Source organism: Trichoplusia ni, chromosome 17 (assembly GCF_003590095.1).
Source record: "Trichoplusia ni isolate ovarian cell line Hi5 chromosome 17, tn1, whole genome shotgun sequence".
Classification (NCBI taxonomy): Eukaryota; Metazoa; Arthropoda; class Insecta; order Lepidoptera; family Noctuidae; genus Trichoplusia; species Trichoplusia ni.
In genome coordinates, this window is record NC_039494.1 from 3,975,913 (window position 1) to 3,996,626 (window position 20,714).

Here is a 20,714-nt window from a genome sequence, read left to right on the forward strand (position 1 = left end):
TTCGTGTATGTAAACAATATTAACATACATTTTATACATTTAGCAAGATTAAAGCAACTAATGTGAAAAGCCCACGACTTCGATAATACACGTAACATCAGAGCGTCTTCTCTCTTTCTAACCAGTGATAAACTGTATTTCTATCACTTTCTGATGCCATGTGCAGTAGCGATTGGCGGCTACGTTAACATTATTATCAATGTCATGAATGAACTTTCTCGGTCATTTAAAGACAATAGAATAATTGTCAGTGAGTAAGCTTGTTCAATTTGACTAGTTAGATAAAGGTTTTTAAGCATATATTACGCTATCGCCAATTCACTTAGGTAATCTCGATCTAAAAAATGTATGAAAACACAACAGAGGTTTTCATGTTCAAATTTTCCCGCTAGCTGAATCATTATTCTCATGCAGTGTGTTCAATTCCTATTTGCTAATGCTCCACCAATAGGAGCTTTCCATCTGTCTGGCGTAATTTTATGTAGAACGTCATTAGCTGTTCTTTGCCCTCCCCTTTGCACTCACGGGGCTTTACCTGATAAAAAAGTATTCCTATCTCACTTCCTCATTTCCCAATACATTTACGTTTCAACGCCTTCTCTTTCACGCCTTAGGTCTTTACATTGGTCTGAGAAGGATACGAAATAACTGAAGCTTACTAACCGGTCGAAGTAATAATAGAGAATTCGCCAAATTTTGAAGTTATTCGTGGCCAGTCCTTTGAACGTAGAGGTGGTTGTGTGAATCAAAATGAAGTCCTTAGTGCTAGCTGTTGTCAGTTTACTGGCAATTTCATCAATAAATTGTGAAGTGTTCTTTGAGGAGAAATTCCCTGATGGTAAGTGTGTGATTTTTATTCAAAAACGTTGATTTTGAGCCGTACCGGCATGCCGCGTGTGCTATCGATTGCCCACTAGACTATCGGCAGCCGGTTATTTTAGGGATATGTATGTAAAATAATATATATGTTATTTCAGACTCATGGGAATCCAACTGGGTGTACAGTGAGCATCCCGGAAAAGAGTTCGGCAAGTTCAAGCTGACTGCTGGAAAGTTCTACAATGACCCGGAGGCAGATAAAGGTAGGTGGCGACCGGCCCCTTCTAATGTCGCTTACATTATTACATTCACATTTAACATGATCTACCTATGCGATGTTCAAATCTTATATGTTCACATACGCATTAGTTATTTTCCCAACACTGCGAGCCTGAGGCCACTGAACTCTGTTAAACAATCCCAATTAAACAATGGGCTCGTTGACATAAACACGACGCTCCGGTATGCCGCTCTACATTTCTGGTGTGTTGGTACTTGTCAGGTCTGCAGACGTCCGAAGACGCGCGGTTCTACGCGTTGTCCCGCAAGTTCAAGCCGTTCAGCAACGAGGGCAAGCCCCTGGTGGTGCAGTTCTCCGTGAAGCACGAGCAGGACATCGACTGCGGCGGCGGCTACCTGAAGGTGTTCGACTGCAAGTTGGAGCAGAAGGACATGCATGGCGAGACCCCCTACGAGATTATGTTCGGCCCCGACATCTGCGGTCCTGGTACCAAGAAGGTAGGAATCACTTTTTTGTTTAACTTGTTATAGGTACTTTACAGGTATCGTCATCACTTCAGTATGTATATGAAGTCAATAGATGTTCAAAAAAAATCATCAAAAATGTAGTATATACTAGTGCAACAAAAACTATACTAGTATTGTAAATTTGTTCAAGCAAAAATAGTATGTCCAATGTCCATACAAATTCTAGTTAACAGGATAAAAAGTATATTCTTCAAAGTAAAAGATTACAAAAAGTTGAGTAACCAGCTAATGGATAATATAACAAAACTAGTAAAACCTGTTTAACACACTGCTGTCTGTTAAATAATCACCATAACTTGAACATTTTTATTCATAAACATTTTAATTACTTCATTATTAAATTGGACCATTTGCTAAATTAGGTAGATAATATATTATGTTCAAATTTTTTACACATTGTTTAAAATATCAAACGCAATTGTTGAAAAACAAATAAGTTATTTAACATTTGGAAGCCACAACAATAATTTATATTGTCTTTAATATTTTATTAAACATTACAACAGTTTGAAAATATTTCAGGTGTATTGGACAGTTTATCAGCATTACATTGTCTTAAAAGTCTTTTATCACCATAGTAATTGTAACAAACTGCTTGTAAACTTTAATCAGATAAGGATATTTTTGTTCTAGTGAGACACTTCATGTTTATACTTTAAATTGCTAACATCATTTTAAAGAATTTAAATATGTCTGGCATTAAATTTTCAATTTTACTTTTACTTTTGGTCAATGAGTAAATTCTACCATAACTATTTCACAATAAAATAAAATGGTAGCAACTTTAACCGTATAAGAAAAGATAAATTACAACCAAATAGATTCGAAGGGGTGGCCAAAATATGTATAGGATACATAACCAGCATTAAACTTTATTTAACACATACACCCTGTATTAGTAACTTGATATTTTTCTTTGCTTTGCGATCGATTGGATCAAAAGCCGCAATCGACCGATTGGCCACCTCTGTTCACTAAGGTAATTCTCATGTTCCTTAGGAATACATGCACATGTCACTTATTTCAAGGCAATATACAGTAGTTAAAATTTACATAATAAAGCATTGCTTTATTCAAAGGTACGCCGAGAAAAATGCGAAACTCATTACGAATGATAGTAAATGACAGTAATTTAGAAAAGACGCGAAACTTTACATAGGTATTTCAAGTAATTTAAATGAATTTTCAGCCATAATTCTAATAAGTAAATCTACATATCATATTTAGAACATTAAAATTGGCGAAGGCAATTCCAAAGCAGAACATTGATGATGATGATTATGAGAACTCATAAATTAATAACGACAGTTTTATGGTTAGCATCCCGAGTTAAAAGTGTGTATTCAATATTATTTAATACGATAAAATCACTTTACTAAGAAACATAATTAAAATAGCGCCGAAATTGGGTTTCAAAATTTAAATACTTTGATTTTGTATCCTCTTGTTTTTGTTTATTTTAGAGCATTATAGCACTTTCATATCTAGCAACTTGGGTAAAAAAATCTCATAGACGCTCAATTAGTTTAGCGCGTGTGAGAGTGTTTCGCCTCTTACAAAGACAAATGAATAATTAATTCAGTATGATAATAGATGCATAATCATTGAATATGTTAAAACATCGGAGAAAGGTGTGTGCAATATGCAGCGCCTGACAGCAACTATCGATTTTCGCACGGGTCACTATTTCTATACTTAGATCGATACGTTTTATAACATAATAGTCAATGGAGCATTAAGCATTAGGATATTGCGTAACAACGTCTTCCGATCGGCGATTTCACACTGCTGAACGATACTGTCTGCTTATAACAATAAATCAATTTGGCTCCAATTAGCTTTAGCTAACGATTTCTCGTTTTTAAAAGGAATCGTACATCAGAAAATTGAATCTAAAACGTTTTATTTACTTAACTGTGTCTCAAAAACTGTTAACACTATACATAAACTTCTAATAAAATAGAAGTACAAAAATAGGCACATATCTGTGAATTACGCTAAGTTCAACCACAAACACCAAAGGTGAACAACCTTTCACCAATGTAAGGAGTTGCATCTTATAAGTTCATTCTCCTTTGTATAGGTGCACGTGATCTTCAGCTACAAGGGCAAGAACCACCTCATCAAGAAGGACATCCGCTGCAAGGATGATGTCTACACTCACTTGTACACTCTGATCGTGAAGCCCGACAACACCTATGAGGTGCTCATTGACAATGAGAAGGTTGAGTCCGGAGAGCTGGAGGCCGACTGGGACTTCCTTCCCCCCAAGAAGATCAAGGTAAGGATGATAAATGAAGGTTCTTATTGTTTGAAAGATGGGTTTCACTTTGGTCTACATGATCATCAAATTGACCTTATTAGCTCTTTCAATTAATCACATTTTCTAGGAACTGGTGAATTATAAATTAAAAAATGGGTTGTAATGTACTTGATAGCTTATGACCTAATCACATTAGTAGTTATCGAAACATTGTTAAAAACGGTTAATTTATTTCTCCCTTCAAATTGACATAATTTTCTTACCACAAATTGTCTAAGAAAACATGTGATAGCAACAACATCAAAAACCCTTCTGACCAATAAATTCCCATCTAGGACCCCGAAGCCAAGAAGCCCGAAGACTGGGACGACAGGCCCACCATCCCCGACCCTGAGGACAAGAAACCTGAGGACTGGGACAAGCCCGAGCACATCCCCGACCCTGATGCTACCAAGCCTGAGGACTGGGACGATGAGATGGACGGCGAGTGGGAGCCACCCATGATCGATAACCCTGACTACAAGGGCGTCTGGGCACCTAAGCAGGTAAATTGTCTTTTAGATCTTGGTTTTCTTAGCCTTAGTTTGTATCTGTTTAGATGAAACCCGACAGCGATATTTCAATATTTTTTGTGGTTTGGTCTTTTATGGTGCAAAAACAACCAACAGCAAAACCTATTTCTTTTTTCATATGTATGCATTTTCAGTTAGCTCCATTATTCCTTCACAATAGTTGGTTGAATTGGGTAAAGCTATTTCAGAAATTACAGAGCATGCTTCAACATTATGAGTATTGTAGATTTATATTTTAGTGCACAGAAATAAAAACCGGTTCTCATTATACACAAGATCGTCATAGAAGAGAAAGCTATTAGGACAATAGTGACTACTTGCGGCTGATGCTTTGGGAGGATTATATTTAGCTAAACTGTTAAAACATATGTAATAGGTAAATCATTTTTTTGCTCGAAGCAGTGCATTTCTTTGACCGTAAAATTGATTATAGGTTCGCGTTATCGATTTTAAAATTAGTAAGACAGTAAGTGTCGGTTCATAATCGATTATCCACGGTTTGTGGTCAACACAATTCTTCTTATCTCAAAATTGCACTCAAATCTCCTTTCAATTTCGCAGTCGCACCGTGTCTAAATCTAATTAAAACTATAGAAAGTGTCATTGAATCATTTGATGACGTCACGCCACACTATTCAGTCGTGTGTCGACGTTTGCCTAACGTTTATTGACCCGCCTCAGCTATACTCGCTACTTACCGTTATAATGTGAAAATTGAATTCATTGACTGGCCAGACGAGAGGCTAGTGCCATATCGAGGCGTAAATAATAGTTCAATATACTCTGTGTGTATAATGTAGTCTCGCACAACGTACCGTTAATGCGCTTTTGCTATTCACGCAGTTGTTGCGTCACCACAAAAAATGCCTACTGTAACTGTAACCCAGATTTTGTTGTTAGAAAAACAGTCATCGGTTCAATAGGTGTTCGTCTTATTGTTATTGGTTAGGAAATGAATAGAACTTGAAAAGGTATTACAATTTCCTCTTTTTCCATAGATCGACAACCCTGCCTACAAGGGACCGTGGGTACACCCCGAGATCGACAACCCTGAGTACACCTCTGACCCCAACTTGTACAAGCGCGACGAGCTCTGCTCCGTCGGTCTGGACTTGTGGCAGGTCAAGTCTGGCACCATCTTCGACAACTTCCTCATTGGTGACAACATTGAGGAGGCCGCCGAACGCGGTGAGGAGCTCAAGAAGAGGTTAGAAGGTGAAAAGAAGATGAAGAGCGAGCAGGATGAGGCCGAGAGGGAGAAGGAGAAGGCAGACAAGCCTGATGACGAGGAGGATGATGAGGATCTGGATGATGAGCAAGCCGACAATGTGCCTGCAGTAAGTTGAGAATACTTTGATAGCACTATAGCAGCTATTAGAATGATATGGGGAATAGCTCACTAGCGACGATAATTGTTACCATTTGAACTTATCAGGGATCTAAATTGACCTTGATAATAATAATAGCATATTAAAATGGCCGCCGAACGTACCACAGTCGTTGAAACGTGGTTTTTGTTATGTAGCCTTTATGAAACGTAACGACTTTTTGTTAAAATAATATCTCGGCATATTTTGTTTCTTATTTCTTGGCATTATAATCATCTTTTGTGTTATAATTAGAATTCCTTACAATATTTAAGTCCTCGATACGTCACAATGGAAGTACTCATTTGCGTTTGTCTTTATTCTAATTTGGACTTGTTTTGTTACAGGAGGACCACGATGAGCTGTAAACTGTGTCAATGTGTGTGTAAAGACAATAAGTATCGTCGGGTACATACTTGAGCGTGTGTGTGTGCGCTGAATGTGCGTGAGCGCATGGTAACGTTCCAAAAACTTGAAGAAGTTCTCTATAGTGTTTTATAGTGTGTTTCGTTCCAGTCTTCTCTTTCAATATGTATGATAACATGCTGTAAAATTTTATTCATAATTTAATCATACTAGTTTCTTGTATCGTAATGCGTGTGATGGCTCGAAATATTCCAAGTTGGGGTTTTAATATTTATTTTTTCTGGCCCAACGTACATTTTGTATAAAGGTTGAAATCACGCTCAGTTTTTATTGTATTAATGTTAATACGGCACTGTGTGTCGTCGAGTGCAGGGATTTATTGTACACTGTTAGTGCTGTAGCCTAAATTTTTTGTAAGAATTTGACTAATGTTGTAGAATAAATCTGTGAGTGAAAGTTTCTCATTTATGTTGTGAAACGAGTCTGATTAAAATTAATATATTAAATTTATTTTGTGTTTTTACTCCTTTATGGCTAGTCAGTGAGTTGCAGCAACAGTTATTGTTGGTTATATTGTGTTTTCTCAAATATTTGATATGCTTTGGAAAGATGTGTAAAAAATAATGATGTTATTTCTTACATTGTCGGAACAGTTTCATTGCGGGATAAAAGTAGGATGTTTCAATAAAAAATCCAAAACCATATTGTTTTGTATTACTTATAATATACCAAACAATACCAAAGTACTAAAGACTGAAGTTCAGTAAATTAGAAACATTAAAACTGTCAAGCAATTTAGATAAAAACCTTACATAATTCATAATTAGCTTGTCCGCTGGGTTCTTAATCTGACTGTCTCTACTGCGACCGCCAGGCCTCCATAAAACTGTTTGAATCAGAATTAATAAACATTACAACCTAATCATGCACTACAACTAAAATAAATAAGTAGATAAAACTGAAATAAAATTAGGATATTATTAGTTCGAAACTTCTACACTAGATGTCACTATAACAAGGATTTTGTGTATAGGAAACTGCTGTTCAGCGCCATCTGTTGTTGGTTGCATTGCACCTTCAACTTGAAAGTCGCTGAGAGCTTGAGAAGACGTCTGTTTAACCGTTTACTTACGCCAATTTCGAATAACTGAAAAATAAAGCAATTATTTATGTAAAAAAAACAATTATAATACATAAACTTTTAATATTATGGAAGCAAAAGTAGTTCTGCAAAACGAATGCGTTTCATAAATCAATCACAGAGGGCAGTACTATAAACTAATATAATGTTCGAGTGTATGTAACATATGCATATATATATATACACTCGAATATATATCCTATAATAATATCCAAGTCAGGATATATATATATATATCCTGACCGATTTCGGCCACAGCGACTTGGATCTACGCCTAATTTTGAGAGCTTCGCTGGTGTGCTCTCCAGTGACTGAGAAAGGAGGCGGACTATAAACTAATATAACATTCAGTACAACAGTCAAAATAGACTCTTCTGAAGAACTAACGACAACTTATTTGAAAACATACGTATTTTAAATTAACAGTTCATGTACATCTGGCAATAAGACTTGTCCGCTGTGTTTTACCGGTGCAAAATTAACGCCTTTTTTCCAGAATTCAAATCATTGACTCCTTCCGCTATCATTGGCTCCTATCTCAGACTTACACTAAATAAAATAGCCTCATGATTTTGCACTTGGTGTACTAGGGCCTTAACCTTCTCGTTCCAGATCCAGCTAACGCCTGCAAAGAACATGATAGCAACGCAACATACTTACGTTGCTCAAACTGACTGATTTTCTTCTCCTTCAACCGATTAAACTCTTCGATTAACTCTGGGGCTTCTGTCGGCTTGCCTGTCGTAGTTTCAATATCCTTGTGTTTATAATCTTTCCAAAAGCACGGGTCTGGTGCAGCTGATACTATAAAAAAGGGGAAAGATTGAAATAAATAATAAATTAAGTCAATACAAGGCATCTAAAGTTACTTTTTGCTTTGTGTAACTGCTTTATCACGATTATTTGTCTAATTTGGACATATTTTAATGAAAATTTTTGAGTGGCGTTAAAACTTCATTACATAATTTTTTTAAATTCTTAAGCCTTGAATTTTAATGTTTTGTTATCACACTCACCTTCATTATTGGATACGTAGATAAGCACCTGTAAAAGTAATAATTTATATACATATACATAAATAAATATTAAGGTTATTAAATAAATATTAGTGTGTACTTATATAACAAAAGCCGTAAGGGGTCCTTAGTGACTATGTCTTATAATCTCGGATCTATTGTTACCGCACCTTGGGGTTCGCTTTTCTTACTATTTTAGTATGACCCATTTAGAGGCCCTTTAAAATAAAGAGTCGAGGCCCGATTATTATTGTCAAATGTAGAGGGCGCTTTTAAATACGCGAGGCGAGTTACTTGAAGAGGGTTACGAACTAGACAGGGATAATAGGTATTCAATAAGAACACCTTAAATATGATGATGTATAAATTATCGCATTTATGAATTGTGTCGTAAAAATGAAGTATTCATTTAGTTGTGACTTATATTCGAATCTTAAAGCAATCAGTTTTAGTCGTCAGTCATATGTTGTCTTAGACACTATATTAATTTAAATCGCCTCTTCTTTTCAGGGGATAGCTAATCGTCTGCTTAGTTTACTTTTTCACAAGTTATGAAAAAGGAGATTTGATTTTTATTGTCTAATGTGCGTTTAGGGGCTGTGGGACACAACACAATCATGCCAGCGCCATCATAACCTATTTTTAACGTAATTCAATAAAGGCTTTACAGCATTCATCTTTCAAAATTGTATGCACTATTTTATTAAGTAAGATTGCCTTCGAGACAGGCTCTGCTATTATGCTTTGAACAAAATCAACAACCATCAAACTTATGGGTAGAAAAATTTAATAATAAAATTGAGTGGTTGAGGACATCACGCCAAATCCTCTGAACGCGATGTCACGCGTTCGATCTCCGCGTAGAACAAGCATTTGCGTAATTCACAAATGTTTGTGCTGAGTCTGGGTGCTTTTGCGTATATGACTTTTATGTTTGTGAAAACCCTCGCGACACGAGGATTAAATGCCGCAAACGTTTTTTGAAATATAACGAAACATTTAAATATACATACCAAAGTCGTGAAACCGATCACAAATAACTGAATACTGTTCATGTTTGCGCTGTGAGAGAAACAGATATGACCATAACACAGTGTGTGTTGTGTATATTTATACGGGGCGACACACGCTCCCGCCACGCCCTGTTACACGGGTATTAAGAAAAATAATAGTTCCGTAATCCGTATATTATCTATACATAAGTATAAATATACTAATTAATTCGGTAAACACATTTTTATTTTACAAACTTGGAATTTGTAGTGTAAACAATGTTGATACTGTGATCGTTCGGTGGTTGTTTTCGTTTTTGATTCGCAGATTCGATTCCTATCTTAATAATTTTAAAGTATTTCATCAAATGTACTCATAGTTTGAATTATTAAAATATTCTGTATCTGTATAACCAATCACCACAAATCTAATGACATTTGTATTTCTAGAGAAATATGCATCATTTAAAATGCTACCAACACCACATGAACCATCTATTTATCACCGTCATTCAAAAGTGTTGACATTAACACTTACACAAATGATTTGTGGTATGAATAGTTCACACTGTCACAAAATCTATTCTCGTCATCTTGAGTGAAGGGCAATCCCATCCAGGGCCCCAATTCTGCTATTTACAATGCCCGATGAATGAATGGCAATTGGATGAAATTTTAAGTAATTCCTATACTCTTAAGCATTTTGCCACACAAAAATGGGAAATTCATTGTATTGCCCGTGTGTGTTCCACCCCGTACTAAATTTTCAATTATTTTGTTGAAAAAATGCTTATACGAATAGTGAAAATTTAATCCAATGTTCATTAATTAATCGGCCATTGTAAGTAGCAGAATGGGGACCCAGGTTTAGAAACAATAACTATCGTTCATACGTTCCCTTCAAGTTTATTTCGAGCGCAGTTTTATATGACACGCCTCAATATAACACGGCTTTGTTTTCTCAGCCACCCCTTATATTAACTATGTCATACTAACACTACAATCTTGAAAATATACCTTGTTATATTTAAATAAGGTTGGGAATTGGTTGGGGGTTAAAAGGTCTAAGGGTAAGTTTGGATCCCTCAAGGCAAAGTGATAACATGAAGTGTCAACATTTGCCCTGCATCGTGGATATCCGGTGTCGACTGACACGACCGAGTTTTGTCTATGGTAGGAGGAATGCCGAGAAATGAATGATACCTACTTTTTTGCTCGGACGCGGCAGATAAATTGAATGTGAGATAAAAATGAAGAATGGAATTGATATTTATATAGTGCTTCACTTTTGGTGTCTTAGTTTTAATTAATCAAGTGTCATTTGTCAAAAATAATTCGGTTATAATCAGCATTTAGCGACGGCTTGTTGCAAACAGTCACGAATTTGCAGTTTAGAACATAACTAGCAGGTGGAGCAGACGCTAACTTCAGAATTTTCTTTCAGGGTATATTTACTTGTTTGTATACAATTGCTCTCATTACTAAAATGCTGCTCTCATACAATTGCAATCGCAATAAATTATTTTTGATCTCCTTTCACTAACTCCTCAAAACCTTAATCCAGATTTATAAACAACATTTTTCGAGAAAGACCCTCTCCTTTCAGCTACTTAGCAAATTATCGAGATAGCCATGTAAACACTAGCAGCGTCGTATCCATTTTCCCGAGCACTGAAACATAAGAGCCCTGTATAAAAATCCAGGAAATGTTACCAGCCTCGCTACAAAGCTAACAAGAATTTATACCCGCAACGAGCACGACATTTTTACAATCCTCGTAAACTGCGCTCCGTTTTACGCTGGAGTCGGACAATATGACATATTTATGCTAGGGCAGGGACGCCGGGAGCGAGAATCGATGTTAACTCGATTAGGGGAATGGACATCATTAGAACCCCTCTTGGAGATAAAAGTGAAATAAGAAGTTACGGGAAATGCGAATATATGACTCAGACGTTCGGTGGACCGAGAAGTTATGAATCATGATGCTACTGTAGGTAGTTACTTATGTTTCGAAGTGACTTTCCAATTCAATGATATTGATTAATTATTATGTGTGTGAATTTTATTGAGTGCTCAGTAAGCTGTAAAATGTTTATGTTTTTCGCTTACCTGATCTTTATTGGTACCTATTTAAACATTGAGAAGTAAATGCTTGTACTAACTGTAAGCCTTATTGAATGGCTGAACGGTTTATAAAGCCATCAAATTTTGACGTTTTGTTATGCTGTAACTGGCTACTTATATTCAATCATGCAGCCATTAATTAATACGAGCGGAAAGAAAAAAAAAACAAAAACTATGTTCCTCTTCTCGTGCTACAGCCAGTGACTATGGCAATTATATCTACATTTAAATAACGATTATAACGCATATACAAATATATAAAGGTATGCACATTACATCCTATGAGGTAATAACTCCTCTGAACAAGCCCAGGAGCTGAGAGAGCAAAGCTGTGGTCCTCGGGGAAACGATCATGTACCTCCATAATTAATTACCTACGTAAGGGAGTCCTCGCACTATGGGGAATAAAGATTTACATAAGTGCACCACTGGATTTAAGAGCACTTTAATATCGGGTACGCCATAACGTAGGTACCGACTAGGAAAATAAAGACAAATTTTATATTTATTCGAAATTATAAGAAAATACCAATACGTGAGATGCCTTGTAAAATAATTTATAAGGAAATAAGTGGTAATATGAAATAAAATACTATAAGTAACATACTATGTGAAAACCCTTGGCCATGCTTCAAATGACATGCCACGAGATGATAAACAGACCCAAGACAAACTAGCAAGAAATCCAATAAAAAGACAAGGAAAGATTTAATAATTCAATTTGTAACTCAATTCTTAACAAACTGGCTCATTATGACAATTAAGCTTCTAAGAACGAGTGATTATTCATGATTTTTTTTAAGCATCACTAGCGCCATCTCTTATTACACTATAGGTACTAATCTAGTTGCGCTGGCGACGACTGTGCCGTAGCGAAAGCATTTGTTTCAGTTTGGCGCGCTTTTGACACGGGCGCCATGTTTATTGTCAAGGTCATAATATTTGAAGATGGCTACTTGATAAACTGTGATTCATATTTAACGGTCACATGGTTATTTTTAACCAAGTACTTTCTGCGCAGATTCTACTGTAGCTACTTTATTTGAGAAGATTTTAAGTAACATTGAAGTGTACCTTCATACAAAACAAAACATTATCATCATCATATTAGCTTTTTCCTGGGCTCCCAGTGTAACGTCGCGTCTATGGCCAACTTACTAATTGTCCATGGACGCGGCGACAGTGGTCCACCCTAGTGCCTAAACGTCAAGATGTGAGAGGCTACGTCACATTCCCTCTCGATCGCCATAACTGGCGGCTGCTGCCACGACTCCTAAGATGTAATTATACCCCAATCTTGGGTGAGTTTCTATGTATATTGCTAAACTAAGTGTGTGCCGTGTACGGGATAGCCTACTTCATATTAATTTTCACATATTTAATCCCATTCTGCTTGTTCTGTTTCGCTCGCTTGGCCGACCACGCGGTCTTAGGTTATCCCATGCATGCGGGCTGCATTGCCCTTGTTCTCAATAGTGTTAAGTGAATACTCAGTGTGCCTTCAGCTGTTACTAGCCTCCTGCCACCCCTTTAAAGGCTAAAATGAGCTCTGGATAGTGTAAGCACTTTATTGCATCAGCCTTGAGCACGTGTCATTGCACCCATCTGCCTTGTAAACCGCTGCGATGTGTGAGCTTTCCCTTTCCCTGCCTCTGTGCTGCCCTGGGGACCACTAGGGGAGCATCCACATCGCATGCGGGCCAACATCTTCGGCACCGCTAACCTACGCACCTCTATGCACGCTTCCAGGGGTCACCCTACGGGTTACCGCCGTCCCACTACCTTCTGCGGGTCCCGCTCTCCAGCCGGCGGCTAAGCACCTACTGGTGGCCGCGGCCGTTGTCACGCCAGCGACCCCAGCTTCTGGGCAGCTACAGCCAGCTCCCGGGCCGCTCATCCAGCTTCCGTGCCGCTCAGCCAGCCTCTGCCCGCTCACCGGGCCGCTCAGCCATCTTCAGCCAGCTTCCGTGCATCTTCAGCCAGCTTCCGTGCAGCTTCAGCCAGCTCACCGGGCACCCTACGTGGACCCCCCAGGGACGGTACCCCCTCACTCATATAAAAGCGAGGACTAAATTACCTGTGCCACAAACCCGCGACCTAGCCGGACCTAATTCTATTAAAGACCTTTTTGGAGATCTACCTCTGGTTTTCTTTCTCCCTAATTGGTTAACGGTCCGCACAGCCTACCTGTGCGGCCCTCACCGTTACAGTGGCGTCCAATCTTTACTGGCACAGGTACTTAGGTTGTCGCTTGGCTGCATCGCAGCGGTATTATTTAAATTCAACTATAATCTAATATAATAATTTAATTTAATGAACATAATATAATCTAACACTATAATTTATTAATAATTAATTAAAGATTATAATTAATGTTTAACTAAGAATCAATACTATAATTAATTAATTAATCTCAATAATTGTTCTTATTGGTTATCCTTATAACTGATACTGTAATTATCAAAATATTTCATTAATTCTGTAAGTCTGTGTTGTAACACTCAACTGTGTAATTGGTTATAATCTAATCAGTTCCAATTGTTTAACTACCACTCATTGGTTCTTGTTGTATAAAATGGGAACTCACCCAATCAATTTTATTCACCTAAGAAAAGCTGAACTTGCCTATGAAGTACTTATCAGAGGTGGAGTAACTGACACTTGTATAGAACTTAGAAAACAAATGAATTAATTAATAGACTTTTAACTATTTCACTTTAAATAATAACTTAAAACTTAATAAGGTTACATGTTTCAAACTAATTAACTGTAAAGAATAACTTCAACACTTACCTTAAGAAAAATGTAAACATGCTTAACTTAATTATTTAACTATAAAAAATAACTCAAACTGACTTCACCCTAAATATTTTAAACTACCTACCTCAACTAAATACTTGATTTGACAGAACTAAAACTACATTGATAATAGCTAAACATACACAATAAAAAATCTAATTCTACTATACCCACCCACTACTATTACACATAGCTACTCTTATTTACACCTATTGGTCTACTCCAATAGTTTATATGATGATGGCCTACCCCATACATTGTATTACTGCATATTAAATATATACTTTGGACAAAGGTCCTACACCTTTGGTATCCTACAGAGCGGTTGATTACTCTTAAAATAAGCCCTAATCACAAACATAATTTAAATATTCTACTATTTATACTAAAGGTCCTACACCTTTGGTATCCTACAGAGCGGTTGATTACTCTTAAAATAAGCCCTAATCACAAACATAATTTAAATATTCTACTATTTATACTAAAGGTCCTACACATTTGGGATCCTACAGAGCGGTTGATTACTCTCTAAATAAGCCCTAATCACAAACATAACTTATATATTTTACTTCTTTATCTTCAATCTATCAATAAGTAGCTAGTGGGTGGTTAGTAGAATTCATTTTTCTGGCGTTGTCTTTGCGAATGCTGTGGATCTTAAGGGATGATATATTTTTGGCAGAGCAGGTCTCTAGGACAACTACCCTTAAACGTTATATTTATCTAATTGTTACCATAATAATAATTATGTTTAACTACTATAATAAACCTTAATGTTTAAAAATCAATTGGCTGAAAGCTGATGGTTGTTGCATGTATCCTAGTTATTGAAAATTAATTAAGGTATTTTTCGTGCCCTTGTATCTCTTCTACTGGAACCCTTCGGGTCACACTATGACACGTCATACTTACACTTACACTGTGAATCAAACTGAGTAGCTTATTTAAGCATGATGTTGCCGTAGTTTAAATGGAGGGCAGCAGTCAGTCCCTATATAGTTGGTGATCGAGCGGTGAGATTCTAGCGGATTTTGTTGAGCAAAATCCTTTTTTTGCGGGGGGGGTACTGTAACGTCGCGTCTATGGCCAACTTACTAATTGTCCATGGACGCGGCGACAGTGGTCCACCCTAGTGCCTAAACGTCAAGATGTGAGAGGCTACGTCACATTCCCTCTCGATCGCCATAACTGGCGGCTGCTGCCACGACTCCTAAGATGTAATTATACCCCAATCTTGGGTGAGTTTCTATGTATATTGCTAAACTAAGTGTGTGCCGTGTACGGGATAGCCTACTTCATATTAATTTTCACATATTTAATCCCATTCTGCTTGTTCTGTTTCGCTCGCTTGGCCGACCACGCGGTCTTAGGTTATCCCATGCATGCGGGCTGCATTGCCCTTGTTCTCAATAGTGTTAAGTGAATACTCAGTGTGCCTTCAGCTGTTACTAGCCTCCTGCCACCCCTTTAAAGGCTAAAATGAGCTCTGGATAGTGTAAGCACTTTATTGCATCAGCCTTGAGCACGTGTCATTGCACCCATCTGCCTTGTAAACCGCTGCGATGTGTGAGCTTTCCCTTTCCCTGCCTCTGTGCTGCCCTGGGGACCACTAGGGGAGCATCCACATCGCATGCGGGCCAACATCTTCGGCACCGCTAACCTACGCACCTCTATGCACGCTTCCAGGGGTCACCCTACGGGTTACCGCCGTCCCACTACCTTCTGCGGGTCCCGCTCTCCAGCCGGCGGCTAAGCACCTACTGGTGGCCGCGGCCGTTGTCACGCCAGCGACCCCAGCTTCTGGGCAGCTACAGCCAGCTCCCGGGCCGCTCATCCAGCTTCCGTGCCGCTCAGCCAGCCTCTGCCCGCTCACCGGGCCGCTCAGCCATCTTCAGCCAGCTTCCGTGCATCTTCAGCCAGCTTCCGTGCAGCTTCAGCCAGCTCACCGGGCACCCTACGTGGACCCCCCAGGGACGGTACCCCCTCACTCATATAAAAGCGAGGACTAAATTACCTGTGCCACAAACCCGCGACCTAGCCGGACCTAATTCTATTAAAGACCTTTTTGGAGATCTACCTCTGGTTTTCTTTCTCCCTAATTGGTTAACGGTCCGCACAGCCTACCTGTGCGGCCCTCACCGTTACACCAGTCTAACCAAAATCCGGATGCAGCTACCTAATTACCAGACTTTTACAAGGAGCGACTGCCAATCTTACCTGCTCAACCCAATTACCTGGGCAACACGATACCCCTTAGTTAGCCTGGTTGTCAGACCTTCCAGCTCCTGACTACCCGTAACGACGGTCAAACATGCGTAAATAGCAGCTGGAACCCAAAACTTAACGTGCCTTCCGAAACTCAGAAGTACTCGTTATGACAAAGATGGTAACCCATCCATGGAACGACTGTATCACTTAACTTATGCGGTTGTAGTTTCCCATGCATATGATATTATCAAACTGGTTAATTTTAAACGTTCCTAGTTACTCATTACGATCATACGTATTTATTACTATTATTACTAATAGCGGAGTAATGTAGCTTCTTTACAATTTAACAGAAATATTTTAACTTGACTTGACCATTGTATTCTCTATCATGATTCATTTCTAAGAAACTATTGTTTAATTGTCGATAAGGCTTTGCGACTGTAAACTGGCATCCGGATGATGCGTATAACGCCTTTAAGTAACATTTTAAGTCGAATTTTATAGATAAGAATTTAAAAGAAACACATTTAGGTAAAAAAAGAAACTGCTGTAATACCAAGATGATGATAGACGGTATTTAGCTACAAATAAGCATTTATAATGTAATTACATACCTACCACAATTGAACTATGGAGTCGACTCACTTCAACTAAATACCCTCAAAATATTAAAATGTCAAACTTTTCAAGGCTTTTGAAAACTACAAAAAATCAAGAGCCGACTTTATTGCGTACCGATCTAAAGTCACAGAGATGGCTTTTTAAGACTTTTGCTTCATTAAATCTAAATGTAATTGGTAACACTTCGACTAAAATTATTATTAAGTATTGCGTGTTTGCGACGCATATTCTTACCTTAATGTCTCAATTTTGTACAACTCGTCCTTATGTATTTCTGGGTCACAAGCACGTAATAAAAGTTATTTTCTTTCTTTCTTTCTTTCTAAAAGGTCGTCAAAACTTAAATTGAAGATATCAAATATCATGCATTTCCCACTATCCCCTACAGAAAAAAGACATAACAATGGAACTTTCTAGAAACCTGAAGTTCCACCTTCAAGTTAATTAAAGCATCATGAAGCCCAGCTCTGCATGCCGCTCACGTTCTCAAACTAAGTTACCGAGGTCAGGGCAACAATAAAGACAAACGTTTCAGGAAGAAAAGTTAAAATGAAACGTATCAGTTACATTATTTTAATGAATCGAATTACATCGAATGTAAGTTTTGATTAAAATTAGAAGGGATTGTTTTGTTTTGTATTGCTGGCAAACGGATACAAGGCATACAAGCTTAGAATTTGATTATGAGTAAAGATGTTTATTTTTTTAATTATGGCCACAAGTTGACATTCATAAACCTCATCAGTTTTTTTTCAAGCCACAGTAATTGCTATGAAAAGAACTTCTTCAAATTTCTGCACCACCTTCAAAAAGCCTTTGCGATTTTAAGGAAGAATCTATGGTGCATAGTTCAAGCTACTTTCTGCCTGTATATTTAAAAGCCAATATCTACATCTTACTAAGATTATTCGATTACATAATTATGTTTAATTCATCACGCCATCTCTCCGTCTTTTAAAACCGTAGCAAGATGCTCCGGTTTCGGTACAAACAGAAAAATATAAATTCACATAAATAAATACGAGGAAACAGTAAAGTATCATATTTACGAGATGCGCTAACTGCAGCCCCGTATAATGAGCACCACTTTACCGCTGCTCAGCGTTTGGAGCGGTGTCAGCGTTCTGCTCTGCCTCCTAAGAAAAGTGCGTGAAGATATAGATAAAATGCACCTGTACCTGCATGCCAGACGTATTGTGAGCCAAGATAGAAATATTTTTAAGACACATTTTTGTCACCGCTGTGCAAGAGTCATGCGTTAGCTCAAAGAATTCATCCTAATTATTTTGAATTGTGTTTAGCATTTTTTTTAATTTACTCAATTGTTATATGTTATAAATAAGCAGCTATTTTTAGATCTTAATTATTTTTTGGAACAGACGCGTGTCAGGCATTCATCCCTTTATCATATAATTGTCTCTACCATAGAGGTCACCGACATGAAACAAATTAAAATGTACAATGACAAGAGAATCTTTCATTTGTTTTTTTATGAAAACGAGAGTTAAAAAAAAGTATTGTAAGTACTGTAAATATTTTGTACTTGAATTGGATCACGAGTGCTACCAGATACGTCCCGATCCAAAAAGCAATGTTTTCTAAAGGGCTGTTCAGAATGAATCCATTTTCACACGTTTACATTATTACAACCCACTCTAACATATAAAATTTTACCGCTAATCCTACAATTACAATAAATAACGGTAGTTATCGAGGCTCATGTTCTAGCGTACCTAGAAAACTACATTAATAATTTAAACACCTATTTCCTGGAACACTAATTAATGAAGGAAACGTTAGCCTGAAACCTCCGGAGGATTTCGTCATCGAATTATTTTGGGGAACACGGACTTGCTAATTTGAGGATATAGGTCCCTAGTGATGGGCAAGTCTAGCTGTTTCTAACCAGGTACTAAAGCTAAAGTATAATTAATGACCAATTAGTGGATATTGACATTTGGACAAGCCTTTTATTTTGGGACCTACATTTTATTATACAATACATATATCTAAAAGAGCTTTTCATAGATACTTCTTACCTACACATAATATAATATATCTTATACTCTACTAAACTTGAGAAACACGTATATATGTGTTATAGCCGTATCTAATAAAAACTTTTTTGCAAGTAAACGAAATAGGCTAAAGTAAAAAGAGGTATGATTTATTGAGTGTAGTATAGCATATTTCCCATGGGTGTTGTTGGGGGATTAAAGTGAGTTTTTCAGCTGTTCCCGCGTTTATTGCCGTATTAACTGGGCTAGCCATGTTGGAGGGCAATCAATTCTTGTCCAATTACATTGTTGCGATGTTAAAACAGTTTTACGGACACATGTTTGGTCAGCTCTCACGGTTTTAAACCCCCATTTGTGATTTACAACTCGACAATTAACCTTATTTTCGATTTCCAGTATAATATACTGAATGGTACATCACGTGTACATCGTTGCTATTCGATAGAACATTGTCACGTGGAAACCAATATTTAAAGTATGAAGGTTTTACTCTATTTATGGATAGTCTGCATTGCTTAAAATATGTCGGTATATGGAAAAGTACGATAATTGTAAAACGTTGCCTATGATTACTAAAAAAAACAACAATTTGTCTCTAGCTTGAAGCATACTTTTGAGAATTTATTATTCTTGCCAGCGAACAATTGCAAGTTATTTTTTTCAGCACCCTCTAGTTATAACTCCCTTAATGAATAAAAGATATAGCATTTTCTACATACATCGGCAATTTCAATTATAAGATCGATTTATTAATGTCACTGGGGGGACCCACCCCAAACCCAACGTAATTTGATAACCTGAAATCCTGATCCAATATCTGGAAAATGGACGGACAATATTTAGTGAACTGTTAAATCTAATTTGTGTAACAAGGAGGTTTAGTTGTTGACATAACTATCGTGTAAGTTTGTCTTTAAGGCCCCTAATTCAATTAATCTTGTTGTGGAAGAGAGACGCAGATACGCGGTGAAGAATGCTGTCTCGCTTTAAATACAACAAGAATAGATACGAATAATTACATCATAGTAAAAGATTGATAAATGTGACATTAATGATTCTAATTGTCAAAAAACAAAAAATTCCCACTGAGTTATTCCATTTTTTTTATTAGCTTTACATAAATAAATCACTTATTTACTATTTAAACTGCTCGAATTTCAAAATCAAACTAATCCATCCATAGCCAATTCATGTTTATGCTTATAATAAATATTTTTAAAATTTTACCTTTATGAGAAACTTGTTATTTACTTACATATTATAGTCGTTCTTAATCCGGATTCTGGATGCATGCTAATTAATATTGCGAGACCGGTCTAAACTGGAGCTTACCGAGACATCTTAAATGAAGACTGTAGCAGTTGTAGAAAAGAGACACCGATATACGCTGGGTAGTGCTTTGTCCCGCTTCCACATCTGCAACATTATCATATTAAGAAATAGTGGTAGGGCTTGTGGTCAAAGATCTTGATTTATCCGCGGTTTGGTTACAACTATAATACTCTACCAACGCCCGGAAAATGTAAGCGGTGCCGTATTGCTTTGACAACGCTACGATCATAATATTATTGTTTATTTGCATTAATGCAACATCAACTATCATTAGTCGTGCATCTGGTTTAGCTCTTGAATAA

The 20,714-nt window shown here is 37.3% G+C and overlaps 2 protein-coding genes across 3 annotated transcripts; one reads left to right on the forward strand and one right to left on the reverse strand.

The window, feature by feature from the left end:
• The first annotated feature begins 696 nt into the window (after positions 1–696).
• On the forward strand, positions 697–6,665 carry LOC113502294 (calreticulin). The gene is made up of 7 exons (XM_026883806.1): positions 697–838; positions 978–1,082; positions 1,322–1,557; positions 3,671–3,868; positions 4,186–4,395; positions 5,421–5,759; positions 6,137–6,665. The coding sequence occupies exons 1-7, from the start codon at positions 751–753 to the stop codon at positions 6,155–6,157; spliced, it is 1,197 nt and encodes a 398-aa protein (XP_026739607.1). The 5' UTR covers positions 697–750; the 3' UTR covers positions 6,158–6,665.
• Positions 6,666–6,764: 99 nt separating this feature from the next.
• LOC113502295 lies at positions 6,765–20,480 on the reverse strand. 2 transcript variants are annotated; one of them, XM_026883808.1, is made up of 5 exons: positions 9,326–9,660; positions 8,313–8,340; positions 7,957–8,100; positions 7,288–7,302; positions 6,765–7,041 (listed from the first exon to the last, which is right to left on the reverse strand). In XM_026883808.1, exons 1-5 carry the CDS (start codon positions 9,365–9,367, stop codon positions 6,902–6,904), a joined length of 369 nt encoding a protein of 122 aa, XP_026739609.1. In that variant the 5' UTR covers positions 9,368–9,660; the 3' UTR covers positions 6,765–6,901. The 2 variants fall into 2 exon arrangements, 1 of the variants encoding a protein (XP_026739609.1); XR_003401343.1 differs by lacking the exon at positions 9,326–9,660 and adding an exon at positions 20,336–20,480 and having other exon boundaries at positions 6,765–7,302.
• Positions 20,481–20,714: the final 234 nt, after the last annotated feature.

Excerpts from the sequence above, each read along its gene's own strand:
- LOC113502294 (XM_026883806.1), top strand. The coding sequence starts at position 751 with ATGAAGTCCTTAGTGCTAGCTGTTGTCAGTTTACTGGCAATTTCATCA. Across the intron at positions 839-977 it reads TGAGGAGAAATTCCCTGATG|ACTCATGGGAATCCAACTGG; the intron begins GTAAGTGTGTGA and ends ATGTTATTTCAG. Across the intron at positions 4,396-5,420 it reads GCGTCTGGGCACCTAAGCAG|ATCGACAACCCTGCCTACAA; the intron begins GTAAATTGTCTT and ends CTTTTTCCATAG.
- LOC113502295 (XM_026883808.1), bottom strand. The coding sequence starts at position 9,367 with ATGAACAGTATTCAGTTATTTGTGATCGGTTTCACGACTTTG. Across the intron at positions 8,341-9,325 it reads TGATCGGTTTCACGACTTTG|GTGCTTATCTACGTATCCAA; the intron begins GTATGTATATTT and ends TTACTTTTACAG. Across the intron at positions 8,101-8,312 it reads CTACGTATCCAATAATGAAG|TATCAGCTGCACCAGACCCG; the intron begins GTGAGTGTGATA and ends CCTTTTTTATAG.